The sequence below is a fragment of the Phasianus colchicus genome, chromosome 31 (assembly GCF_987193195.1).
Source record: "Phasianus colchicus chromosome 31, bPhaCol1.hap1.1, whole genome shotgun sequence".
NCBI lineage: Eukaryota > Metazoa > Chordata > Aves > Galliformes > Phasianidae > Phasianus > Phasianus colchicus.
The window spans coordinates 1,555,412-1,581,903 of NC_143466.1; the positions used below are offsets into that span (position 1 = coordinate 1,555,412).

At 53.0% G+C, this 26,492-nt stretch overlaps 4 protein-coding genes and 2 pseudogenes across 7 annotated transcripts in view; 3 read left to right on the forward strand and 3 right to left on the reverse strand.

Moving 5' to 3' along the window:
* LOC149914177 (T-cell-interacting, activating receptor on myeloid cells protein 1-like) overlaps positions 1–26,492 on the reverse strand; it is an 82,876-nt pseudogene that overhangs the window by 2,838 nt on the left and 53,546 nt on the right.
* LOC149914178 (osteoclast-associated immunoglobulin-like receptor) lies at positions 4,847–8,310 on the forward strand. Its single transcript, XM_090127509.1, has 7 exons — positions 4,847–4,916; positions 4,990–5,028; positions 5,145–5,423; positions 5,505–5,846; positions 5,926–6,090; positions 6,482–6,519; positions 8,164–8,310. The coding sequence occupies exons 1-7, from the start codon at positions 4,886–4,888 to the stop codon at positions 8,308–8,310; spliced, it is 1,041 nt and encodes a 346-aa protein (XP_089983635.1). The 5' UTR covers positions 4,847–4,885.
* LOC149914179 (platelet glycoprotein VI-like) lies at positions 9,115–12,177 on the forward strand (annotated as a pseudogene).
* On the reverse strand, positions 14,432–16,737 carry LOC149914180 (T-cell-interacting, activating receptor on myeloid cells protein 1-like). 3 transcript variants are annotated; one of them, XM_090127796.1, is made up of 7 exons: positions 16,537–16,729; positions 16,428–16,463; positions 16,026–16,310; positions 15,633–15,944; positions 15,376–15,516; positions 15,223–15,257; positions 14,432–14,772 (listed from the first exon to the last, which is right to left on the reverse strand). In XM_090127796.1, the coding sequence occupies exons 1-7, from the start codon at positions 16,565–16,567 to the stop codon at positions 14,635–14,637; spliced, it is 978 nt and encodes a 325-aa protein (XP_089983922.1). In that variant the 5' UTR covers positions 16,568–16,729; the 3' UTR covers positions 14,432–14,634. The 3 variants fall into 3 exon arrangements, with proteins under 3 accessions (XP_089983922.1, XP_089983923.1, XP_089983921.1); XM_090127797.1 differs by lacking the exon at positions 15,376–15,516 and having other exon boundaries at positions 16,537–16,737; XM_090127795.1 differs by having other exon boundaries at positions 15,633–16,310; positions 16,537–16,734.
* On the reverse strand, positions 18,139–20,528 carry LOC149914181 (T-cell-interacting, activating receptor on myeloid cells protein 1-like). The gene is made up of 5 exons (XM_090127871.1): positions 20,494–20,528; positions 20,385–20,420; positions 19,991–20,269; positions 19,598–19,909; positions 18,139–19,476 (listed from the first exon to the last, which is right to left on the reverse strand). The coding sequence occupies exons 1-5, from the start codon at positions 20,522–20,524 to the stop codon at positions 19,325–19,327; spliced, it is 810 nt and encodes a 269-aa protein (XP_089983997.1). The 5' UTR covers positions 20,525–20,528; the 3' UTR covers positions 18,139–19,324.
* Positions 25,691–26,492, forward strand: part of LOC149914182 (osteoclast-associated immunoglobulin-like receptor) — a 51,282-nt gene continuing 50,480 nt past the window's right edge. The window contains exons 1-3 of one of the 2 annotated variants that reach the window (XM_090127771.1): positions 25,691–25,907; positions 25,981–26,016; positions 26,134–26,412. In XM_090127771.1, the coding sequence (XP_089983897.1) occupies positions 25,886–25,907; positions 25,981–26,016; positions 26,134–26,412 (337 nt within the window). In that variant the 5' untranslated portion in view covers positions 25,691–25,885. The remainder of the gene's footprint in view (positions 25,908–25,980; positions 26,017–26,133; positions 26,413–26,492) is intronic. The other variant, XM_090127769.1, reaches the window with a different exon arrangement.

Below are 26,492 nucleotides of genomic sequence, written 5' to 3' on the forward strand. Positions count from 1 at the left end.
CTTTTCGATCCAACCTCTACTCAGACCATCTGCTGTTTCCTGGGGATTTTTTTCCTAGATGGCCGTTTTCTCAGCCCACAGGACTTCCCCTTTTCTATTTTTAAGCTTCCTCCTCCATTCTGTGCACCACACAGACCACACTGTGTGGCACAAACCCTCCTTCCCTCTCTTCCCTCCTCTTTCCCATGCTCCAAAACAGAAATAATTTCAGAAAAAAATCCCCAAAATGCACTTGTCAATTCAAGAACCCCCCAGATATATTTTCCACCCATTTAGGTCTACCAGGGGGATAATGAAGATGGGAAGAAGAGTCAGGAGTACCGAAAGAAGGCAGTGCTGAAGAGAGGAAGGCAGAAAGGAATGAATACTACACTGCTCTTTCTAAACTGCACTGAAATTCCACATATCCCCTTTGGGCTTTTAACCCTTCATCTCTTCCAACATCTCTTTCTTCTCATTCAATATCATGCAGAAATTGGGAGCTAAGGAGGGAATCCTCCAAAGTGACGGTGACTCAGGTTCGTCACGGAGGAGGAGAAAAACAAGACGCAGTGAGAGGGACAAGAATCAGATTGATCACTGCTCTGATTCCAAGGTCTGTTTTGAGGAGTGAAAGTGTTGGCCCTCAGCGCTGGAGAAGGGATGGGCGTGAGACTCATCTGGAGGTGGCAGTCCTGAATTGGCAAAGAGCAACGATGACCACCATGAAGATGATGAAGATGACTCCCAGGCTCCCCTCAGACATCCCTTGTGCCTGCTGGGTTAGCAGTTCACCTTCCCAAGGTCAAAAACAAGGGAGTTCACAACAACAGCTTGGCCAAAAACGGATGTGTAGCCAAACTCTCTCATGAAAACGATAGAGCGGTGTGTCAGCAAAGCACTGCCAGAGTTTGGGCATACCAAGCACAGCACAGAAAGTCAAGAATGTGCTTTCTGTTAGTCCTTTCCAGCATCCCTTCCTTCTGTCCTATCGACTGCAGCACTCAGCTCAGCGCCATCAGCAAAGTGCTGAGCCTGCACCCCATGCCATCATCTCTGTCAGTGAGAGAGGTGGTGAAGAGCAGCGCTCCCAGGAGGGACCTCTGGTGGTCACGACTTAACACTACCTCCACTGGACATGGAGCTGTTGAGCACAGCCCTCTGGCTGCGACTTCCCAACAAATTCCTTCTCTCCAGGACAGCCCAATCCTCACATCCATCTCTCTCCCATTTTGAGATGAGGGTGTGGTGTGAGATCTTGTCAAGGACACTGTGGAAGCCCGGGTAGATGACATCAGTTGCCTTTGGATGACATCAATTACCCTCAAATGCTCGTCTCTAACATCTCTTCCTTAACCACCATACATTCATTATAACTGGTTGAGAATCCCAAAGCCAACCAATCCACCCCAAAATCCAGCCACCGTTTATGAAGGACAACACATTTTTCTGATTTATGTCAATAACCCCACCACATCTGCTGTGGGATGCCACAATCTGTACCAATCCAACACAACAGACCACGGGTGTTCCTCGATGTACATCTTAGTCCATAGCATCTGACAAATGCCTGTGTGGGTGTCACTGTGTTCCCAAAGGTCCCTGCTGCTGTCCCCAGTGGGGATGGTGGAGGAATGCACAGTGGGGACAGAGTGTGGTGCCCAAAATATGCGGTGACAGCTACCTGGATGTGTTGGGGATCACATGTGATATTCCGTGTGGGACACCCCATTGGAGCCACGTGTGCTGTGTTTGGCACCCCATGTTGGGCACAGTGGCAGGCCACGTTCAGGAAGTGCTTTGTGGACAGTTTGTGAGAGCTGACAGGTGACAGCCTGTGTGGGGCGCTGTAAAGGAGATGTGTGCACTGTCATCTGCGTGCCAGAATTGTCATATAGGGAGGTGACATCATGGCAGTTCTATCCCAAAATGAGAACTGACAGCAGCTCTCCGGCCACTTCCTTTCCCCACTGCAGTCTCGCTGTCCCCAAGCTGCTCCTGCCTCATGGCACCAATGGCACTGGCCCTCATCCTGGGTGAGTGACAATGCGGACGTGGTGCCACGGCGTTTGGTGGCCCTGTGTGGAACCAGAACCGTGTTCCTTGCAGGTTGGTGGCTGGTGGCAGTGAGCAGGGCACAGCAGGTTGAGTATGGGGACAGGGGGAGAATGGGGAGAGAGGGAGGGGAGTGTGGTCAGGGGGCCATCAGAGGGGCATAGGAGGGTGTGCAGGGACAAGGCTGACTGCTGTCCCCTGTCCTAGTGCCCAGACCCTCCTTGTCGCTGCACCCCAGCCAGGGGGGTCCCTGGGGGACACTGTCACCCTGTGGTGACATCTGCCCTGTCTGGCTGCACAGGTTGAGCTCTACAAGGAAGGCCGTTGGGGACTTGAAAAGCAGGAGGACATAGACATGGTACAGGACATGGCTGAGTTCCCCTTGGTTAGTGTAAAGAAGGAAGATGCAGTGAAACATCTGTGTCAGTACTGGTTGTTGGAGCCACCAGGGGCATCGGAGTAGAGCGATGCCGTGGAGCTGGTGGTGACAGGTGAGGACACTAGGGAAAGCAGATGGCCCTGGGCTGTCCCCACGGGGCTGTGTTCTATTGCTGTTACTTCTGTGCACTCAGATCACAGTTATCCCCCACCTGGCATTTCCCTGAGTCCCATGGAGTGTGTGGAAATGTGGGCTAATGTCACCATCCAGTGCTGCAACCATGAATATGGGGTACGATCTGCCTGCACAAGGATGAGCTCAGCCCCTGTCCAGCACAAGGACCAGAATCGTGGGGGCACAGCCACATTCACTCTTTTTGCAGTTACACCAGCTGACATGGGCAACTATAGGTGTCCCTATCTTGTAACCACCTCCTAGCTCCTGTCCTCTCCCCCTGGGGCCAACATGTCACTGGAGGTGACACCAGCACCTGCAGCCCCAGGTAGTTCTGGGCCTCCCATTTCGGTGTCTCTGGTGCCACCCGTTGCTGGCAGAGTCTCTGCATCCCATCCTCGTGGAGGTGATGTCCGGGGATGAGGACATGCACACTGCTGGACCCCACAGGTGATGAGAGGAGGTCCCATGGGAACCTGGTGGTGGCAGTGGTGAGGGGCTGCGCTGCTGCCCTCGTCTTTGGCCTGGGCCTCTACTTTGTCCTCGATGTCCGCCACCTCTGGATACAAAGAGATGACAGCCCTGGTTGGGGAAGACAGCTGAATCACTTCGACACTCGAAAGAGCAGCTTTAGATCACACCCAAGTATGCTCTGTTTCCTCTTGCATAGTTCACATACACCTCAATCTCCCTCCCATACCTTTCAATCCCTATACCTCCCTCCAGCTGTGTCCTTCCTCATCTTCCATCCTATATAGGTGGATCAATCCCCTTAACTTTCCCCTGCCTTCACTTCCATGCACTACTGACCCCCTCGTGCTCTTTGGTGACTTCAATAACCCCCATCCCTCTCCCCTCCACATTTTGATACAGATGCCCCTCCCCCAGGAAGGCTGAGTCCATTCACTTCCAGGACAATATCTGATCAGGGAATCCCTAAGCACAACCTGCCCCCTGGAGATCCCCCAACCCCACTCTGAACTCGAAATCCTGTCCCTATGGACCCCAAGAGACTCCCAGCCTCATACATCTTACTCTGTCTTTATGTTCATCCCCAAATCCAGCCCATGGGAAACCCAAAATCTACAGTCCAGATGTAATCCTCCAGCCCCACTGGTGCTCTTCCAGCCCTACACACACCCAGACCCTATAGGGAACCCCAGATCTGAGCAAATAGCACCCAAGTACTCTGCAGCAAGCTCAAAGTCTCAGCGAATCACCAAACTTCCTGGAAAGGCCCCCAGATCCCATGGGCATCCCAAGCAATAGTGGAACGCCCAAATGCCATGCATAGAGACCCCATGCACTTCACAATGACACCAAATACCTAAATGCTCAATTCTTACCCCACGATCCTTACTTGTACTCCTCAAATCTCTTGACACACACTGCAGAAGGGACTGCAAATCCTTCCCAAGTTGGAGCACTGGTCAGAGAGCGGTGGGCAGTTGTGTTGAGCATCACTGAGTTAGTAAGCATAGAAATGTTTTTACCGCTACGGTTATTTCTCTCTTCCCTTTTGGTCTGAGTAAATAGTTTTTATCTCAGCCTATGAGTTTTGTCTTTCTTTGAATCCCTCCCCAACCCATAAAGAGGGGGCTTGGTGACAGAAGGGCTGTGTGTTGCTGAGCTGCTGCCGGGTGACAGCACCGCAGGCCTTGTGGTGCCCAACGTGGGGCTGAAGGCTGGACACCCCAACAGCTGTGAGCAGAGCGTGTTCCAACACAACTGCTCTCAGCGGTACAGCAGCCTCAGAGCTGCTGCTCACAGCACTCAGCTGTTCCCTCACTCTGACTCTGTTGCCCTGGAGACCCCAGAAAAGCACGGACTGCCCTATCGGGCACTGTGATCATTCAGTGCCCTCAGTGTGCGCACTCCCCATCTGTGCAGATGTCACTGTGTCCCCAGGTGGTCACTGCTGCTGATCCATGGTGACAGCTGGCCGGACGTGTTGGGGACAGCATGTGGCACGCCTTGTGGGATATTCCATTGGAGCCATGGGAGCTGTGTTTGGCATCCCATGGGGGACAGTGCAAGGCCACGCGCTGGCAGCCCTTTGTGGTCTGAGTGTGACACTTGAGAGGTAACAGCTTGTGTGGAGCACAGCAACAGGGACTGTGTGCAGTGCTCTGTGTCTGTCACTGGGAAACCAAAAGTGCCACCAGACATTATGGATATTTATCACATGAGGTGGAGACTTCATGTCTCCATCCTGTGCCCAAAGAGGAAATAAGTTTGCTTCTCCTGAAACTCCCGGTCTCTGCTGCAGTCTCTCTGTCCCAAAGCTGCTCCTGCCTCATGGCACCAATGGCACTGGCCGTCATCCTGGGTGAGTGACAATGGGGACGTGGTGCCATGGGGGTTGGTGGCCCTGTGTGCGACCAGGACCGTGTCCCTTGCAGGTTGGTGGCTGATGATGACAGCGAGCAGGGCACAGCATCGTGAGTATGGAGATGGGGGGAGAACAGGGAGAGGGGAGGGGAGCATTGTCTGGGGGCCAGCAGAGGGGCAGAGGAGGGTGTGCATGGACAAGGCTGACTGCTGTCCCCTGTCCTAGTGCCCCGACCCTCCCTGTCGCTGCACCCCAGCCAGGGGGTGTCCCTGGGGGACAATGTCACCCTGCGCTGCCACCTGCCCCAGCCAGCTTCCCGGGTCCGGCTCTGCCAGGAAGAACGATTCCTCTCCTGCATGTACAAGCACCAGGTACAGAACACGGCAGAGTTCTCCTTTGTTAGCACAAGTAAGGAACATGCGGGGACATATCGGTGCCAGTACCAGGTGTCAGAGGAATGGGGGGCATGGCAGAAGAGTGACCCCGTGGAGCTGGTGCTGACAGGTGAGAGTGTTGGGGACAATGGGTGGCCCTGGTCGATGCCCACAGGGTTATGTCTCATTGCTGTCCCTTCTTTGCACACAGATTACAACTCACCCCCACCCAGCATTTCCCTGAGCCGGGAGGGATGCGTGGAGATGGGGAGCAACGTCACCCTGTGTGTGGAGACAAGGACCAATGTCACCATCCAATGTAGGAGCAAGGATAACGGGACCTCCCTCCTCCTGCACAAGGATGGGTGCTCAGCCCCTGTCCAGCGCCAGGATCCTGATGGTGCTGGCACGGCCTCCTTCCTCCTCTTTGGAGTGACCCTGGCAGACTCTGGCACCTACAGGTGCTCCTCTCACAGCAGGAACTTCCCCTTTGTGTCCTCACCCCTTGGGGACAGCGTGACGCTGGAGGTGACTCCCACACCCACACCCCCAGGTAGGTTCAAGCCTCCTTATTTTGTTGCCCCCAGTGTCACCCATGGGTGGCAGAGTCATCACATCCCATCCCTCTGCAGGTGATGCTGGGGATGAAGACACCCAAATACCTGCATCCCACAGTGCTGAGTTGGTGTCCCATGGGAACCTGGTGCTGGCGGTGGTGAGGGGCTGCGCAGCTGCCCTCTTCTTTGGCCTCGGCATCTTCTTTGTCATTGATGCCCGCTGGCACTGGATACAGAGATGTGAGGCCTGGTGGGGAAAGTCTTAGATGGTTTTGATGTCCTACAGAACTCCCCAGTTGTCCCCTTCCTCCTCTTCCCTTCTCCTGTAGAATGGACCAGGTGTGCCATTCGATCCACTATAGGTTGCCTATCGATTCTCCCAAGTGTCCCCTGCTCCCCTTCCATCACCTATAAATCCCCCCACATATCCCTCTATTTCCCCTTCCAGCCCTCATACATTACCCCAGTCATCTTGTGCACAGATGTCCATCCCTTACTGATCCCCTAGAAATTCATTCAAGTATCACCTGACTCCCCTGCCATTCCCTCTATGTCCCCACATTCCCTACAAGCATCACTTCCCTTTCACCCTCCATGACCCCAACCCTCTTCCCCTCCTGTATTCACACAGGGGCTGGCACAAACATCCCCGAGGCCATGCACTTTCACGTAAGGGAAACCTAAAGGTGAGGGATCCTAAATCCCAACCTGCCCCGTGGACACCCCATCCTCCAATTGCACCCTCCTCCTCATACAGCTTACTCTACACTAATGCGCAGCCCCAGATCCTCACCATGGGGAAGCCCAAATCTGCATTGTGGAGAGCTCCCCAGGCCCCAGATCAAAGTTTTTTTGGAGGACTTTTTTTTGGAGACCCTAGGCATCTCCCAGCCCTAATCAACCCCCTGATAATGTGAGCAGCCCCAAACTATGTAGTGGGACCCCAAAAACCCTCACAAAGGATCTCCCTTTTTGAGAGTTTTGGACCAATGACAACCCAAATCAAAGCCCCCCCAGGTCCCAAACACACCAACTACGATCACCACTCACACTTAGCACAGAGCTGTCCCTCCTCACTTCCATACAGAGGAGCTCCGCAGCCATTCTCCACTGTCTCCAAGTGACCCCTGGTGACAGTGAGGGACTGATCTGTGCCAACCAGGAGATGCCGCCTCATGGGGGGACCCACCACTCCACAGCCCCCAGTTACCAATGCTAACGTGAGCGCTGGCAGACCCTACCAAGGCCTCCCTCCAGCGTGTCTCATTTTTGGGATGCACAGTGTGGCAGAGAACCCAATTCAATGTTTTGAGCTCCCTCTCAATGATTCCCAGATCTCACCTCATCTAGCACCCTCAAGTCCTTGCCAGATCCCCCAAGTGCTTCCCAATCACACCAAACCCCTAAATGCTCATCTCTAACCACAGCATCCTTTCCTTGCCATCCAATCCTTCAGCACCCTTTCATAGTATGGGTGGAGATCCCGACAGCTGTGAGCAGAGCGTGTTCCAACACAACTGCTCTCAGCGGTGCAGCAGCCTCAGAGCTGCTGCTCACAGCGCTCAGCTGTTCCTTCACTCGGTGCCATCCATCACAGCTCTCAGGGCTGTTCCCTTCACTGCGCTGGCGCTGCTTCTCGCCTCTGAGGGCTGCCCTGCAATTCTGGATGCTTCTGCCCGTTTGTCTGCAGCGTGTGCTCGTGTGACAGCGGCCATGGATGCCATGTGCTCCTTGTGCTCAGCAGTGCCATCACTCTGGCACTGCAGGACCCTCACCGCGGGAACTCCTCACACGGGCACTCTCTGCTCCACAGGAGTGCCAAGTGTTGATGGACATTTTTAAATCCCTCCATCAAACACTGGCTGATCCAACCCCTGCCACAGGCCCTGTGGTTAGCCCAGATTCTCAGCCAGGTCATAGCACTGAATCCCACAGGCATGGGGTTGGAAGTGACCTCTGGAGTTCACCAAATCCAACCTCTCTGCTCAACTTGTTTCCCTGCTGTTGGTTGCACAGGAAAGCATCCGGGTGGGTTTTAATTATCTGCAGTGAAGGAGAACCCACCACCTCTCTGTGCAGCCTGTTTCAGTGCTCTGTCTCCCGCACAGCATAGCAGTTCTTCCTCATGATTTGATGCAACTTCCTGAGCTCCAGTTTGTGCCCGCTGCCCCTCGTCCAGTCACTGCACACCACTCAAGAGAGCACAACCCAATGGTGCAGAATGGCAGCATGGAGCTCTGGTGTGTCAGCCACTCCTCCCAGCTTTGTGCCACCTGCAAACCTGCTGAGGGTGGACTCCATCCCTTTGTCCAGGTCACTGATGGAGATGTTGAACAGCACCAGATCCAGCACCGACCCCTGGTGAACACCACGAGTCACAGCCACCAAGCGCACCATGCGCTGCTGATGGAGCCCAAAGCCATGGACTCAATGAGCTCCACCAACACTTCACAGGGATGACCAAGGGACCGCGGAAATGCTGTGTGTGTATGTGTACTGAAACACAGGATAGGAGATGGTGGTTAATTAGGCTGCATGGGAAACAGTGGGACCTGAGCCTGATGTAAGCTGTATGGAACATGGCGGGGTATTGTCCTGGTTTCAGCTGGGATAAAGCTGATTTGCTTCCTTGTGTCCCGTGAGTTTTGGCTTCAGAAAAGCAGTGCTGATGGCACAGAGGTGGTTCAGCTGATGCTGAGCAGTGCTGCACAGAGCTGAGAGTGGTTCCGTTTCTCAGCTTCTTGCCTTGTGCTGCCAGCGAGGGGCCGGGGGGCACCAGGAGCTGAGAGGGGACCGAACCAGGACAGCTGACCTGCAGTGCCAAAGGCATCTCCCACACCATATGGCATCGGGTGAGAAATGGAACTCTGAGGAGAGCTGCATGGGGTGAGCGGGTGCAGCTCGGGGATGGGTTGGGAATCAATGAGTAGAGGTGAACAATTGTGTTTTGCAAATATACTGCATAGATGTACACACAGATGTACTGCTTGTGTAACGCCATGCCTTTGTGTATCTGTGTGTGAGATCATGTCTGTAAACCTGTGTGTGACCACAGGAATGCACAAGTGTGTCCTTAGCAGGTACGCACCACATTGGTGTAACACGTGTGCTCCTTCTCTGCCAAAACATTTCCTTAGAGTTGATCCATGTCTGTGCCACACGTGTGCTCCACTGTGCCTGTGTGCCCATAGCACATCCTATGCCTGCATGGTGCCACTGCATCCCCAAAGGTCCCTGCTACTGCCCCCAGTGGGGATGGTGGAGGAAAGCACAGTGGGGACGGAGTGTGGTACCTGAAGTGCGTAGGGACAGCCAGCTGGAAGTGTTGGGGACCACATGTGACATCCCATGGGGGACACCCCTTTGGAGCCATGTCCTGTGTTTGGGATTCCATGGGGGGAAAAGTGCAGGACCACGTGCTGGCAGAACTCTGTGTGTGACACCCAAGCCCGGACAAACTGCAAAGGACAAACCAGCGGGGACTATTTGCACAGCTCCATGTGTACAACATTTCTGGGGACCCCAACGTGCCACTTCCCGTTTGGGCTGTGATTGCCACATCAGTTGGCAACATCACACCATCCTGTCCAAAAGAGGAACTGGCAGCAGCCCAACGCCACTCCCTGTCCCCACTGCAGTCTCACTGTCTCCAAGCTGCTCCTGCCTCATGACACCAATGGCACTGGCCCTCATTCTCGGTGTGTGACAATGGGGATGTGATGCCAAGGGGGTTGGAGGCCCTGTGTGGAACCAGAACCGTGTCCATTGCAGGTTGGTGGCTGGTGGCAGCGAGCAGAGCACAGCATCGTGAGTATGGAGATGGGGGGAGCATGGGGAGAGAGGGAGGGGAGCATTGTCAGGGTGCCAGCAGAGGTACACAGGGGGGTGTGCAGGGACAAGGCTGACTGCTGTCCCCTGTCCTAGTGCTCCGACCCTCCCTGTCACTGCACCCCAGCCAGGGGGTGTCCCTGGGGGAAAATGTCACCCTGCGCTGCCACCTGCCCCAGCTGGCTGCCTGGGTCCGGCTGTACCAGGAAGGGCATCAAACATACCGCAATTACAAGTACAAGAAGCAGGACACTGCAGACTTCTTCTTCTTGAACACAAATCGGGAGCACGCAGGTAGATATTTTTGTCAGATATCAGATACCAGTTGTCTTGGTCAGCAGAGGACTCAGAGAAGAGTGATCCCGTGGAGCTGGTGCTGACAGGTGAGGGCACTGGGGACAGCAGATGGCTCTGCTTGCTCCCAACAGGACCGTGTCCCACTGCTGTCCCTTCCCTCATGCAGATCGCAGTTTCCCCCCACCCAGCATTTCCCTGAGCCCTGAGGAATGTGTGGAGATGGGGACCAATGTCACCATCCAGTGCTGGAACAAGGACTATGGGGCCGCCTTCCTCCTGCACAAGGATGGGAGCTCAGCCCCCATCCAACGCCAGGACCTCGATGTGGTGGGCACAGCCACCTTCACCATCTTTGGGGTGACCCCAGCTGACAGCGGCACCTACAGGTGCTCCTACCGCCCCTGGGCTTACCCCTTTCTGTCCTCACCCCTTGGCAATAACGTGACTCTGGAGGTGACACCCACACCTGCACCCCCAGGTAAGTCTGAGCACCCCATTTGTGTGCACCCCCTGCCACAGATGGTTGAGGCTGTGTTGCTGCATCCGGGCTGAATAGGGCTTGTGGCTGGCAGTAGAGACACCCAAACACCCGGACGCCACAGGTGCTGAGGAGCAGTCCCGTGCCAATCTGGTGCTGGCACTGCTGAGGGGCTTTGTGGCTGCACTCGTCGTTGGCCTTGCAGTTTTCTTCATCATCGATGCCCGCAGCCTCTGGATACAGAGAAATTGAACTGTGGTGAGGAAGCTTTTAAATGTCTACCATCCCCTCCTGATTCCCCCAGTCTTCTATGCCTGCACTTCTATCCCATATAGTTCCTCCCAGGTGGCCCTTGCCTGCCCCTATAGATTCCCTTCAGGGCTCCTTGAGCATGGTTCATGACCTCCCCATAACTCCCACCTTCTCCAGTTGCTGACACAGAAGCCCCCCTGAATGCAGAGGCCGTGCAGTTCCAGGTAAGTGTCTGGGTCAGGGGACACAAATCCCAGCATTCCCCTTGGGGCCTCACCAAACCCTGCTCATAATTTCCCCAAAGGACCACCAACCCCATATGGCTTACCATAACTTGATAGCTAATCTCCCAAATCCAGCTCATGGGGGACACGCATTCAGCATGTTGAGCTGAAGCCAGACTCCAAATCTCAGCCTTCACACTCATTAAAGCTGTCCAGACTCTAAACATGTCCCAGACCCCAAAAAGCTCTCACAAACCGATTAAGGGGAACCCTCAAAAGCTGCACATATGGAACCCCAAAGTATAACCCACAGGGATGACAAATCTAATCCCCTGCGATCCCACAATCCCTAAACACTCTCAGACCATTTGAGCACACCCAAACCACAGCAGGACCCCCAAACATCCCCCTTGGGATCCTCAAATAGAAGGACAGCACAACTCCACACCCACCCTCTTGAACACCACTCCCAAATACCAGCAGCATCAATCCCCCTCCAAAGCCTGTTGCAGACCCCATGGTGGCACCCCGCTGCTCCCCTGTGTCTCCAGGTGCCCCCCAGTGACAGTGAGCGTCTGACCTACACCAAGATTCATGCTGTGACCCCTATTCTCTGGCCACCCAGGGCAGCTGCCACCACTCAGCCCCCCATTATCTACACCCATGTGGATACTGGGGAACCCCTGCTGATACCCCCTCACCCTCAGTGCCTCATTTTTAAGGAGCTCTGAAAGGGACACACCCCAAATTCCCTGCTTTCAGATCCACGATACCATGATCCCACGCTTTCATCCCCAAGTCCCAAGATATCTGACATCCCCAAATCCTTACCTATGCACCTCATCTCATTCCCAGACCCACCAAATCCCTGAGTTCTCCACACAAACCAGGAAATCCTTCCTGATCCCCCTCAAATCCCATAATATCCCTTGAGTTGACAAGTACTCCTTAAACCACCCCAAAACCCAACACCATTCCTTCCAGGATTTGACCCCCCAAATTCTTCACAATCCTCCCCACAATCCCACTGAGTGCCCACGAACACCACACCACCTGTCATCCACCTCCACTCTGACCCCCTCCAGATCCCACCCAGTGTCTCCCTCCTGCCCTTCTGCCCTGGTCTCAGCATCAGGAGAATTTGGAGCCACTGCACTGTGCATCACTTTGTAAATATATGCCATTGTGATCATGATATCATTCACTGTGATTGTTTCCTGCAGTCTTAGAAAACAGAATTTATCATCACCTGTGAGTTCTGCACTTATATCTTCTACCCCTCCCCTGGGCTTCTGGATGCTTCTGCCCGTTTGTCTGCAGCGTGTGCTCGTGTGACAGCGGCCATGGATGCCATGTGCTCCTTGTGCTCAGCAGTGCCATCACTCTGGCACTGCAGGACCCTCACCGCGGGAACTCCTCACACGGGCACTCTCTGCTCCACAGAATTACCAGCAAACAACAAAACACATTTGCTGACATTTTCGGTGTGCTTGCTACCTCTCCAACACTTGCCATAACAAGGCTCTTGCCGGAACAACAGAGGCTGCAAAGCACCAGATGCTGTGAGATAACCGCACAGCCTTTGTGTGTCCACCAATGGCGCTGCTTCACCGCAAGAACATTTCTGGCACAAACACATTTCTGACAAACGTGTCACTGTGAACTCAGTTCTTCACAACCTTGCGATGCTGCAGCTGCCAACCAGCAGACAGGAAGGGATGCCCAGAGAAGCTGCATTTTGTGCTGTCTCCTTTTTGCCAGTTGGAGATTTCATCCATTGGATGAGCACTCCCATCCCCCCTTCTGCTCCAGCACTGCATCTCCTCTCAATGGACCATGACTGTTTTTCTCCCTCCATCTCCCTCTCTTACATTCTTTCTGTCCTACTCTCCATTTTCTCTCTTTTCTTTCTTTTTCTCTCTCTTCCTCATTATCTTCCCTGTCATCTTTTTCTCTTCTGCTGCAGCCTAAATGTGGATTTCTCTGTAACAAGCAAATCAGGCAATAACACCACTGTCCAATTATCCTTTATCCGTATCGCTCCATAATTTTTACTTGGAATTCCCCTAATTTTGTTGCAGGGCAGCTGATTGGTTGCTGCTGGAAAGTTCAATAAATGGTCTTCTGTTGCTCCTCTGAGTCACTGTCTGACTGTTGCCCTGGAGACCCCAGGAAAGCACGGACTGCACTCTTGGAGAACTGTGCAGAGAGCCTGGCATCCCTTGGGGGACAGCATGCCAGGGAACAGACTCACAGCCCTTTGGGGTCAGTGTGTGACACCCCAGTGTTGACAGCGTGTGTGGGGCACCTCAACAGGCTCAGAGTGCAGTGAACACCTGTCCACTTGTCCTAACACAGATGTGCACCACAGATGTGCCAAATCAGGAGCTTACATCACCCATGCAAATGAAAAATCTACAATGTGTGGACCCCTTAGCCCACAAACCTTAGTCCCCAGACCCACAGAAGACCTCCAAGTCTTAACTGTCCCCCCATACCATGTAGGCACTCACAATTTGAGTAGAGGGGCTCTAAATGCACTCACAGGGAAGCCCGATGTCTTGTGGGGACCCCAAAACAATGCTTCTGTGTTCCCCAAGTCTCCAAACACCTCAGGACCATATGGGGACCCCTAAACCCTAGCTGGACTTACAAATATCCCCCCATGCAGACCTCAAATCTAAGACCCCCAGAACTCCAGTCTCACCCTCATAGTTACATCCCACTCATACCTACACCAGAGGCACAAACTCAGCCCACCCATCTTGGGCACCCCCATGGTAGCATCCCACTCTCCACCTGTTTCTCCAGGTGCCCCCAAGGACAGCGAGGATCTGACATCCAGATGCCAGCTGCCATCCCGTGCTCCCAGACTCCCAGTTCCCCCACAGCCAACCAACCCCCCGTTACCTACACCACAGTGAGCAATGAATTACCGTGTTGATGGGCCTCCCCAGGGGCCTCATTTTTGGGGTGTGTGGAAGGGGACAGACCTCAAATTCCCTGCCTGGGACTCCCTGATGTCCTCTTCTAACCACAGACATAATTGTCTCCCCAAATCTAATGGTTCCCATTTCCCACTGGTGCATCCCAAATGCTTCCCACTCACAACAAATCCCTCAATGCACATCTCTTACCTCAGAGTACTTCTTTATCCCTGCAAATATTTTAACACACTTTGAGACCTCCAGATCCTCTCCAATTCGATCCAAATCACCACCACTATTCCTCTGAGTCATCTTCATCTGTCCTAATCTATTCCTCCTCTGAAGATACCAAAAATGACCACTTCTTCCACTTCCATCTCCTACAGATGTCCGATACATCCCCTAAAGATCCCTCCAAAATCCCCGGCCTCCCATTCTGTCCTGCATTTATCATTGGTCGTTGACTGGTGAGTGCTGACGCAGGGAGCACATGCTAAGGACACACATGAGCAGCACTGTGTCCAGCTGTTGGTGCACACACACAGCATCACACAGACACACACAGAGGCACAGAGTTCAGTGTGTCCCACACGTGTGTTTGGACACCTGTTGTGCACGTGGGATGGTGCACACACGTTTAATCCACAGCCACGAGTTCACACGCACAGGTACATGGATGCAATTCACAGGTGATGGTGAGCACACAGAGCACACCAGCACTGTGCACACTTGATGTGTGCACACAACATCCACGTCTTTGTGTCCACAGGTGGGGGCATCAGCGGGGTCCCCCAGTGCCCACCTCGGCGTAGATAATGGGGGAGTCAGGGGTTGTAGAAGAGCCGGGGGGGTGGGTGCTGGGGGTCAGAACTTGCAGCTCGGCGTAGGTCAGAGCCTGGCTGTCAGCGGGGGACACCTGGGGACACAGGGACAGCAGTGTGAGCATGGGATCCCAACAAGCCTGAGGGGATGGTGGCATTGTGTGATGTGTGGGGGCTGTGCGAGAGGTGGGGTACGAAGTCTGGGGTGGTGTAGATTTTGGGAAGCTGTGGGTGTGACATTGGGGTTCCCTGTGGGTGGTGTTTGGGTGTCCCACTATGTTTTGGGGTTGCCCATGTAGTTTGAGGGTGTTGAAGGCTTGGAGCATCCTAGGGGGCTCCATTTTGGGATTCGGGGCATCCCCTTGGTGGAGATTTGGAGGCCCTCATGGACTGGATTGGAGGGTGCACACAATGTCATGGGGAGCCATAAAATGCAGGGGGTTCTTTGCAGTCCCCACAGGAAGGGTTTGGGTTTCCCAGGTGAGGTCTGGGGCAGGGGTAATGGGGCAGATTGGGGTTAGGGGTCCCCTGACCCAGACACTGACCTGGAACTGCACGGCCTCGGGGCTTCTGGTGGCACCTGAGTCATAAATAGAAGGGGAGGGGGGGGGGGGGGGGGGTTACGGGGGCACCAATCAACACCAGTGGGGATTTATAGTGGATTTATGGGGGATCAAAGCCATTTAACCCCTCCCCACCAGAGCTCTCATCTCTCTGTATTCGTCTTCTCTGGGCAGCAAGGAGGAATGAGACTATGAGGATGAGGATGATGACAATCACAGCAGCACAACTCCTTGCCACCACTGCCACCAGGTTCAAGCTGGGACCCCTATTGTCACCTGTGGGGTCAAAGTGTTTGAGCTGTCCCTGTACCCAGCTCCTTTCTCAATGGAGGTGGGATGCAGAGACAGGGTCACCCAGAGCTGAGAAGCAGAGCTCCCATGCTCAGACCTACCTGGGTGTTCAAATCTGTTATTCACTTCCAGGGTCACATTATCACCGAGGCATGAGGACAGACGGTAAAAGCTCCCAATGCGGTAGGAGCACCTATAGGTGCCAGAGTCAGCTGGGGTCACTGCAAAGAGGGTGAAGGTGGCTGTGCCCTCACCGTTGGGTTTTTGGTGCTGGAGAGGGGCTGAGTGCCCATCCTTGTGCAGGAAGATGGTGCCCCCATACTCCTTGTTGCTGCACTGGATGGTGACATTGGTCCCCGTCTCCACACGTTCCTTGGGGATCATGGAAATGCTGGCTGGGGGATAGTTGGGATCTGAGTGCAGAGAGGAGACAGGGATGGAACACAGCTCTGAGGGAACAGCCCAGGGCCATCTGCTTTCCCCAGTGCCCTCACCTGTCACCACCAGCTCCACGGGTTCACTCTTCTCCAATGTCCCTGGTGACTCCAGCACCCAGTACTGGCACTGATATCTCACTGCATCTTTTCTCTTTACACTAATCAAGGGGAACTCAGCCATGTCCTGTACCATGTCCATGTGTGCTTGCTTTCTAAGTCCCGAAATCCCTTCCTTGTAGAGCTCAACTCGTGCAGCCGGCTGGGGCAGGTGGCAGCGCAGGGTGACATTGTCCCCCAGGGACACCCCCTGGCTGGGGTGCAGTGACAGGGAGGGTCTGGGCACTAGGACAGGGGACAGCAGTCAGCCTTGTCCCTGCACACCCTCCTCTGCCCCTCTCATGGTCCTCTGACCACGCTCCCCTCCCTCTGGCCCCATTCTCCCCCTGTCTCCATACTCACGTTCCTGTGCTCTGCTTCCTGCCACCAGCCACCAACCTGCAAGGAACACTTTCCTGGTCCCACACTGGGCCACCAACCCCCGTGGCACCACATCCCCATTGTCACTCACCCAGGATGAGGGCCAGTACAGTTGGTGCCATGAGGCAGGAGCAGCTTGGGGACCGTAAGACTGCAGCAGAGACAGGGAGTGGCCAGAGAGTTACTTTCAGTTTCCCCCAGGGCACAGGATGATGTGATGTCACCTCCTGATGTGGCAATGTGAGCCCTTAACAGTGGTGATGCTGTGGTGTCTTTTTGTAGTGGGACAAGTGGAGAAGTGTTCACTGCACACTCTGCCTCTTGAGGTGCCCCACACACACTGTCAACTCTGGGGTGTCACACACTGACCCCAAAGGGCTGTGAGTGTGTGCCCTGGAATGTTGTCCCCCAAGGGATGGGGGGACTCTCTGCACAGTTCTCCAAGAGTGCAGTCCGTGCTTTCCTGGGGTCTCCAGGGCAGCAGGGTCAGACAGTGACTCAGAGGAGCAACAGAAGAGCATTTATTGAACTTTCCAGCAGCAACCAATCAGCTGCCCTGCAACAAAATTAGGGGACTTCCTAGGAACAATTATTGAGTGATACGGATCAAGGATCCTTGGACACTGGTGTTACTGCCTGATCTGCTACTTCCAGGGAAATGTAGGTTCTGGCTGCTGCAGAAGAAGAGTAAAAGATGACAGGGAGGAAAATGAGCAAGAGAGAGAAAAAGAAAGAAAAGAGAGAAAATGGAGAGTAGGACAGAAAGAATGTAAGAGAGAGAGATGGAGAAAAGCAATCATGGTCCGTTTTGAGGAGTTTAAGTGCCGGAGCAGAAGGGGGGATGGGAGTGCTCATCCAATGGATGAAGTCTCCAACTGGCAAAAAGGAGACAGCACAAAATGCAGCTTCTCTGGGCATCCCTTAGTCTCTGCTGGCTGGCAGCTGCAGCATCACAAGGTTGTGAAGAACTGAGTTCACAGTGACACGTTTGTCAGAAATGTGTTTGTGCCAGAAATGTTCTTGCGGTGAAGCAGTGCCATTGGTGGACACACAAAGGCTGTGCGGTTATCTCACAGCATCTGGTGCTTTGCAGCCTCTGTTGTTCTGGCAAGAGCCTTGTTATGGCAAGTGTTGGAGAGGTAGCAAGCACACCGAAAATGTCAGCAAATGCATGTTGTTGTTTGATGGTAATTCTGTGGAGCAGAGAGTGCCCGTGTGAGGAGTTCCCGCGGTGAGGGTCCTGCAGTGCCAGAGTGATGGCACTGCTGAGCACAAGGAGCACATGGCATCCATGGCCGCTGTCACACGAGCACACGCTGCAGACAAACGGGCAGAAGCATCCAGAATTGCAGGGCAGCCCTCAGAGGCGAGAAGCAGCGCCAGCGCAGTGAAGGGAACAGCCCTGAGAGCTGTGATGGATGGCACCGAGTGAAGGAACAGCTGAGCGCTGTGAGCAGCAGCTCTGAGGCTGCTGTACCGCTGAGAGCAGTTGTGTTGGAACACGCTCTGCTCACAGCTGTCGGGATCTCCACCCTTCGGGCCCCACGTTGGCCACCAGGAGGATTGTGATGCTGTCGCCCGACAGCTGCTCAGCAACACACAGCCCTTCCAGCATTGACCTTTCTCTTTGTGTTTTGCCAATAGAATCAGACAAAAAAAGACAAAACACAATGGTTGAGACAAAATCTGTTTACTCAAACTGATGAGGAGTAGAGAAATAATTGAGAAATTGAGAATTACCAGTAATGGTAATAACATTTTTATGCTTACTAAATCAGAGATGCTCAACCCAACTGCCCACCACTCTCTGACCAATGCTCCAACTTGGGAAGGACTTGCAGTCCCAGGGGGTGTTAAGAGATTTGAGGAGTACAAGGAAGGATTGTGGGGTTAGAAGTGAGCATTTAGGTATGTGGTGTCATTGGGAAGTGTATGGGGTACAGTGGTGAGGATTTGGGGATTTTAGGCTGGGGGCATTTGGGATTCTGGTGGCTATGATTGGGTAACAGGGGACATGGCTTTGGGAGCCTGGAATTGCTTAGTTTCAGGGATCCGATGATGTTTTTGGGGTGTTTCCTTATGGTTTGAGTGTGCCCATGAGTTCTGTGGGTGTTAAGGACTAGGGGGTGTGCGGAGACGTAGATCTGGGGACTCAATAGGCGAGATACAGGGGGTAACTATGCATGTCATCTGTGGGTTCCACTATGGCTTGGGGATGCCCGTGGGATCCGAGTGCTGTGAAAGAGGTTTGGGGATTCCCTGGGGCTTTGTGCTGGCTGCGGTCTACGCAGGTGCTATATTCTCAATTCCGGGGGATTCTAAAGGATCTGGGTGTGTGTAGGGCTGGAAGAGCACCAGAGTGGCTGGGGGATTACATCTGGAATTCCTGTGATCTATATTTTGAGTATCCCATGGGCTGGATTTGGGGATGCACATAAATACAGAGTAAGCCATAAGAAGCTGGAAGTCCCTTGGGATCCCCATGGACAGGGCTTGGGGTTCCAGGTAGGGTATGGGTGTTCTCCAGGGTCAGGTTGGTTTTAGGGTTTCCCTGACTTAGATATTGTTCTGGAACTCAATGGACTCAGCCCTCTTGGGGGTGGGGCACCTGCATCAAAATTGGGATGGGACTGGAATGGGGGTTATGGAGAACACCAAAGAGCACGAGGGGGATCAATAGTGCATGGAAGTGGAGGCAGGGGAAAGTTAAGGGGATTGATCCATGTGTACAGGATAGAAGATGAGGAAGGACACAGCTGGAGGGAGGTGTAGAGATTGAAAAGAATGGGAGGGAGATTGGAGGGTATATATGCTATCAGAGAGGAAGCGGAAAACAATTGGGTGTGATCTAAAGGTGCTGTATTGAATGTCAAAGTGATTCAGCTGTCTTTCCAACCAGGGCTGTCATCTCTTTGTCTCCAGAGGCTGTGGGCGTCAAGGACAAAGTAGAGGCCCAGGCCAAAGACGAGGGCAGCAGCGCAGCCCCTCACCACTGCCATCACCAGGTTCCCATGGGACCTCCTCACATCACCTGTGGGGTCCAGCAGTGTGCATGTCCCCATCCCCGGACATCACCTCCATGATGACGGGATGCAGAGAAACTGCCAGAAATGAGAAGCACAAGGGACACCTAAATGGGGCCCCAGACCTACCTGGGAGTTCAGGTGCAGGTGCCACCTCCAGTGTCACGCTGTCCCCAAGGGGTGAGGAAAGAAGGTAGAAGCCTCCAATGCGGCAGGAGCACCTATAGGTGCCCGAGTCAGCTTGTGTCACCCCAAAGAGGGTGAAGGTGGCCGTGCCCCCATCATCAGGGTCCTGGAGCTGGATAGGGTCTGAGTGCCCATCCTTGTGCAGGAAGATGGTGCCCCTGTTCTCCTGGTTGCTGCACCAGATGGTGACATTGGTCCCTGTCCCTATGTTTCTCCCAGAGCTCACGGAAATAATTGGTGGGGGGAATTTGGGATCTGTATTGAATGGGGAGACAGCAATGGGACATGGCCCTGTTGGGTCAGCTCAGGGCCAATCACTGTCCCCAGTGGCCTCACCTGTCACCACCAGCTCCACGGCGTCACTCTTCTCCGGTGTCCACAGTGGCTCCAACACCCAGTACTGACACAGATATTTCACTGCATCTTCTTTCTTTACACTGAACAAGGTGAACTCAGCCACATCCTGTACCATGTCCATGTGCTTTACGAATCTCCAAGGTCCTTCCCTATAGAGCTGAACTCGTGTAGCCGGCTGGGGGAGGTGGCACCGCAGGGTGACATTGTCCCCCAGGGACACCCCCTGGCTGGGGTGCAGCAACAGGGAGGGTCGGGGCACTAGGACAGTGGACAGCAGTCAGCCTTGTCCATGCACACCCTCCTCTGCCCCTCTGATGGCCCCCTGACCACGCTCCCCTCCCTCTCTCCCCATTCCCCCCATCCCCATACTCACAATGCTGTGCCCTGCTCACTGCCACCAGCCACCAACCTGCAAGGGACACGGTCTTGGTCTCACACAGAGCCTCCAACCCCCGAGGCACCACGTCCCCATTGTCACTCACCCAGGATGAGTGCCATCATCATTGTTGCCATGAGGCAGGAGCAGCTTGGAGATGGCCAGACTGCAGTGGAGACAGGGAGTGGCTGGAGAGCTGCATTTCAGTTTCTCATGGGGACAAGAAGTGACATGATATCACCTCCTGATGTTGCAATTTTCCCCAGGCCGTGGTGTCTTTGGGGATCCGCCACAGGCTGCCATGCATGCAGCTGCAATTGCAGTCCCTGTTGGGGTGTCCCACACAGGCTGTCACCTCTCAGCTGTCACACGCTGCCTGCAAAGCGCTGCCAGTGCGTGGTGTCCTCCAAGGGGATGCCAAACACAGCACACATGGCTCCAATGCGGTGTCCCACATGGGATGTCACATGCAGTCCCCAACACCACCAGCCATCTGTCACCTTTCACACACTCTGGGTACCACACTGTGCTCCCACTGGGCTTTCCCCTGCCATCCCCACCGGGGGCAGCAGCAGGCACCTTTGGGGACACACTGACATCACACAGACGTGTGACAAAGAGCTCACCTGAACTCAGCTGGTTAGGATGCTGGACAGGAAGAGAAATAAAGTGTTTCACATGCTATTCATTGGACTGTTGGCCTCTGATATCTAAAAGGATCTGCAGAAAGCTGATGGGGTTTCACGCCTCTATGACAACTCACAGAGATTGCCTACAAAGTGTGCAACAATGGGGAGGAAGCAGAAGAGGAATATAAATAAAAAGAGAAACAGAAGAGCAGTAAAATGCAATCAGGCTTCCTGGCAGTGGCTGCAGTGCAAACCACAAAGCAAAGAGGAAGAGGAACAATTGGTGGGGGATCTCAGGGAATGAAGTTATGGACTTTCTATAAGTTATTGGATAGATATATTCTGTTGTAAGGAACCTTGAAGTCAGAATTCTGTTGAAGCCTTTGGAAAGTGAGAAGTAAAACCCTTTTTGTAACCAGTGAGTTGTTAGACTGGAAATCAAAGTTCTTCTGATGTGGGAGACAGAAAAGCCTGAGAGAGCCGAGTCTGCTGAGCTGAACAGAGCCAGGAGGTGATCACTTCTGAATGGCCAAGGCCAGCGGTGACACAAAGGGCTCAGCTACATTGGATGGTCATCAACAATGGCAGAATGAACCAACCTTCTTCCCCTCACTGACACTTTTCCCCAGGTCTTCACATACACCCAAAAGGAGAACATTTTTGGATTCCCTCCACAGAGGACTGTCCTGCTCCCACGCTGCCAGCCCTCCGAGTGCAACACGACTGAGACCTGTGTCAGGAGCTAACAGACAAACACATGGCTGCTGAAGTAGTTTTAATTAGCATTTCAGCCTTGTTATGGCATCTGTGATCAGCCCTAAAGGGTACAGGGCACCTCCTGAAGTCTGAGGGATGTTGGGACTCTGCTTTGAGGCTCCAGATGTCCTCTGATGTGGGAACAGCCACCTTCCCTGGAGAGAGGGTCCGTGTGCTGAAGGATTTCCATGAAGTGCTGGCGGCCCTGAAGTTACTGCCAGCTGTCAGGACAGTGGGAGTACTGGCGGCACTGGGAGCATTGAGGGTACTGGGGATACTGGGGACACTGGAGGCATTGCTGGATATTGAGGGCATTGCAGACATGGGGGACACTGAAGGAATTGGCGTCACTGGGGATAAAGCAATGTTGGGTCAGATCCACTGGTCTGTACTGACCCCAACACTACTGGACTTTGGGGACAACATTAACTCACAGTTCTGCACTGACCACATTGATCACATCCATGTGACCTCACTGACCACATCCATGGGTCTTTAATGATCCCTAACCTGAACACTGATGACCAAACACTAAACCTAAACCTATTTCTAACCCTAACTCTAACCCTAAGTATAGCTAACACCATCCCTAACCCTACGCTAATCCTAACCCTAACCCTTACACTAACCATAAACCTAACCCTAACTCTTACATGAACACCAAACCTAGCCCTAACCCTAACACTAATCCTAAGCCTAAACCTAAACCTACCCTTCCTGTAACACTGAATCTAACCCATAAATCTCACCCTTACACTAATCATAACCATAGCCATAACCCTAACCCTAACACTACCACAACCATAGCCCTACCCCAACCCATAGCCCTAACCCTAACACTAATCCTAAGGCTAAACCTAACACTAACCATAACCATAACCCTAACCTTAACACCAATCCTTAGGCTAAACCTAACCCTAGCTCTACAGTAACAGATTCACAGAATCACAGAATCAGCAGGGTTGGAAAAAACCTTAGAGATTATCCAGTCCAACCATCCACCTGTCACCACTAGTACTCACTAAACCATGTCCCTCAACACGAAATCCAAACGTTCTTTGAACACCTCCAGGGTCGGTGACTCCACCACCTCCCTGGGCAGCCCATTCCACTGCCTGACCCCTCTTTCAGAGAAGCAGTATTTCCTGATGTCCAGCGTAAATCTCCCCTGGTGCAGCTTGAAGCCATTCCCTCTACTTCTGTCACCAGCTACATGAGAGAAGAGGCCGACCCCCACCTCACTACAACCTCCCTTCAGGTAGTTATAGAGAGCAATAAGGACTGCCCTGAGCCTCCTCTTCTCCAGACTGAACGCTCCCAGCTCCTTCAGCCACTCCTCATCAGGCCTGTGCTCCAGACTCCTCACCAGCTTTGTTGCCCCTCTTTGAACCTGCTTCAGGGCCTCAGTGTCTTTCTTGCAGCGAGGGGCCCAAAACTGGACACTGTACTTGAGGTGCGGCCTCACCAGAGCTGAGTACAGGGAGCAATCACTTCCCTGTTCCTGCTGCCAACACGGTTTCTGATGCAAGCCAGGATGCCATTGGCCTTCTTGGCCACCTGGGCACACTGCTGGCTCGTGTTCAGCTGAGCATCAGTCGATACCCCCAGGTCCATTTCCTCAAGGCAGTCCTCCAGCCACTCCGCCCCAAGCCTGTAGCATTGCCTGGGGTTGTTGTGGCCAAAGTGCAGGACCCGGCATTTGGTCTTGTTGAACCTCATCCCCCTGGCTTCAGCCCAGTAATCCAGCCTGTCCAGACACCTCTGTAGGGCCTCGCTACCCTCAGGCAGATCAACTCTATCAGCCAACCTGGTGTCGTAAGCTTAACCCTAACCCTAACCCAAACCTAACCCTAACCCTAACCTAAACCTAACCCTAACCCTAACCCTAGCCCTAACCCTAACCCTAACCCTAACCCTAACCATAACCCTAACCCTAACCCTAACCCTAACCCATGACCAAACCATAACCCTACTCTAACTCAAACCCTACGCTAATACTTATGCTAACCCTAACCATAACCATAACCTTTATTGTAACACTAATCCTAAACCTAATCCTAACCCACCTTTACACTAACACTAACTCTAAACCTAAATCCAACCCTAACACTAAATGTAACCATAACCCTTACCACTTACCTTAACACTAATCCTAAGCCTAAACCTACCTTTACGGTAACACTAACTCTAACCCTAATACTAACCCTAAAACTATCTGTAAACATAACCACAACCATAATAGTAACCTTAACCCTAACCCTACCACAACCATAACCCTACCCCAACCCATAACCCTAACCTTCACACTATCCATAAACATAACCTGAAGCCTAATCCTAAGCCCAACCTAAACTTAACCCTAACCTTACAGTAACCCTAACCCTAACCCTAAACCAAACCCTAACCCTAAGCTAACCATAAACCATAAACCCTAACACTAACCCAAACACTAACTCTAAACCTAAACAGAAATCTAACCCTAACCATAACCATAACCATAACCATAACTCTTATCCTAATTCTAATTCTAAGCCTAAACCTAAACCTACCTTTGCAGTAACACTAACTCTAACCTTAAGACTAAACCTGACTCTAACCCTAACCCTAACCCTAACCCTAAACCTAATCCTAACCCTACCACAACCATAGCCCTACCCCAACCCATAACCCTAACTCTAACCCTAACACTAATCATAACCATAACCATGACCCCAAGCCTAAACCTAACCCTACCATTACTGTAATCCTAAACCTAAACCTAACCTGAAATCTAACACTAACCATAAGCATAACCGTAAACCTAAAACTAATCCTAAGGCTAAACCAACCCCTATGTCTACAGTAACACAAACTCTAACCCTAACCCTAAACCAAACACTGTAATCATAACCGCAACTGTAACCCCAACCATAACCCTAACCCTAAACTTAGCCCTGCCCTTACATTAACACTAAGCCTAAGCCTAAAGTTAACCCTGACCCTACCACAACCCTAACCCTAACATTAACCGTAACCATAACCCTAACACTAAACATAATCCTACCCTGACAGTAACACTAACCCTAACCCTAACACTACCACAATCCTACACGATTCTAACCCTACCCTAACCCTACTCATAACCCTAACCCTTCTCCAACCCTATCCCTACCCTAAAACTAATCCTACCCTAACCCTAACCATAACCCTAATCCTAACCCTACACTCACCCTTCCCTTACCCTGAACCTAACCCTAATTCAGCATGTTCCCTAATCCTAACCCTATCCCTAACCCAAACCCTCACCTGAATACTCACTCTAACCCTAATGATCTAACCTTAATGCTCACCCTAAATGTCACCCTAACTCTAACTCTATCCCTAACCCTCACTCAGACATTAACCCTAACCCTAACCTCTATCTCTAGCCCTAACCCTACTGACCTAACCCTATCTCACAGCCTTAATGTGTGACATTATAAATGTACACCAAAACGTGCACACAACAATGCACATCTGTGCCCTTAGCATGCAGTTCCCATGTTGGCACTACACGCGTGCCATCACTGCACACGTGTCCATAACATGTGACCAATTTCAGCACCACATGTGTGCCCCATACACGTGTGTGTCCTCATAGTGTGCCCCATGTCTGTGTGGTGTCACTGTGTCCCCAAGGTCCCTGCTGCTGTCCCTAGTGGGGATGGCAGAAGAAAGCACAGTGGGAACACAGTGTGGTACCCAAAGTGCGTGGTGACAGCTGGCTGGACGTGTTGGGGACTGCATGTGACATCCGATGTGGGACACCCCATTGGAGCCACATGTGCTGTGTTTGGCATCCAATGGGGGACAAAGTGCAGGGCAGTGTGCTAGCAGAACTTTTGGGACAGTGTGTGACATCCAAGACATGTCAAACTGCAGAGGACAAACCAGTGGGGACTACTTGCACCGCTCCATGTGAGCCACACTGCTGGGGACCCCACAGTGCCACTTCCCGTTTTGGTAGTGATTGCCACATCAGGAGGTGACATCACATCATCCAGTCCCAAAAGGGGAACTGGCAGCAGCTCAACCCCACTCCCTGATCCCACTGCAGTCTCGCTGACCCCAATCTGTTCCTGCCGTGTGGCACCAATGGTGGTGGCCGTCATCCTGGGTGAGTGACAATGGGGACGTGGTGCCAAGGGGGTTGGTGGCTCTGTGTGGAACCAGGACCGTGTCCCTTGCAGGTTGGTGGCTGGTGGCAGCAAGCAGGACACTGCAGCGTAAGTATGGGGAACAGGGGGAGAATGGGGCCAGCAGAGAGGAGAATGGGCAGGGTGCCATGAGAGGGGCAGAGGAAGGTGTGCAGGGACAAGGCTGACTGCTGTCCCCTGTCCTAGTGCCCCAACCCACCCTGTCGCTGCAACCCAGCCAGGGGGTGTCCCTGGGCGACACTGTCTCCCTAAGGTGCCGCCTGCCCCAGCTGGCTGCACGGGTCTGGCTGTACAAGGAAGGACATCAGACATACCGCAATTACAAGTACAAGGTGCAGGACACTGCAGAGTTCACCTTCTTCAGAACAAATCGGGAGCACGCAGGTACATATCGGTGTCAGTACCGAGTGCCTTCGTCAGCAGTGGAATCAGAGAAGAGTGATCCTGTGGAGCTGGTGCTGACAGGTGAGGGCACTGGGGACAGCAGATGGTTCTGCTTGCTCCCAACAGGACCGTGTCCCACTGCAGTCCCTTCCCTCATGCAG

What these genes read in the sequence shown, in the direction of transcription:
- LOC149914178 (XM_090127509.1), top strand. Translation starts at nt 4,886, where the DNA reads ATGGCACCAATGGCACTGGCCGTCATCCTGG. An exon ending in TCCCACACCCACACCCCCAG is followed by an intron (nt 5,847 to 5,925) that starts GTAGGTTCAAGC and finishes ATCCCTCTGCAG; the next exon opens with GTGATGCTGGGGATGAAGAC. An exon ending in CCGAGGCCATGCACTTTCAC is followed by an intron (nt 6,520 to 8,163) that starts GTAAGGGAAACC and finishes CCCTTTGTCCAG; the next exon opens with GTCACTGATGGAGATGTTGA.
- LOC149914180 (XM_090127795.1), bottom strand. Translation starts at nt 16,567, where the DNA reads ATGGCACCAACTGTACTGGCCCTCATCCTGG. An exon ending in TGTACTGGCCCTCATCCTGG is followed by an intron (nt 16,464 to 16,536) that starts GTGAGTGACAAT and finishes TGTTCCTTGCAG; the next exon opens with GTTGGTGGCTGGTGGCAGGA. An exon ending in ACAGAGAGATGAGAGCTCTG is followed by an intron (nt 15,258 to 15,375) that starts GTGGGGAGGGGT and finishes TTTATGACTCAG; the next exon opens with GTGCCACCAGAAGCCCCGAG.
- LOC149914181 (XM_090127871.1), bottom strand. Translation starts at nt 20,524, where the DNA reads ATGGCAACAATGATGATGGCACTCATCCTGG. An exon ending in AGTGAGCAGGGCACAGCATT is followed by an intron (nt 20,270 to 20,384) that starts GTGAGTATGGGG and finishes CCACTGTCCTAG; the next exon opens with TGCCCCGACCCTCCCTGTTG. An exon ending in CGTGGAGCTGGTGGTGACAG is followed by an intron (nt 19,910 to 19,990) that starts GTGAGGCCACTG and finishes CATTCAATACAG; the next exon opens with ATCCCAAATTCCCCCCACCA.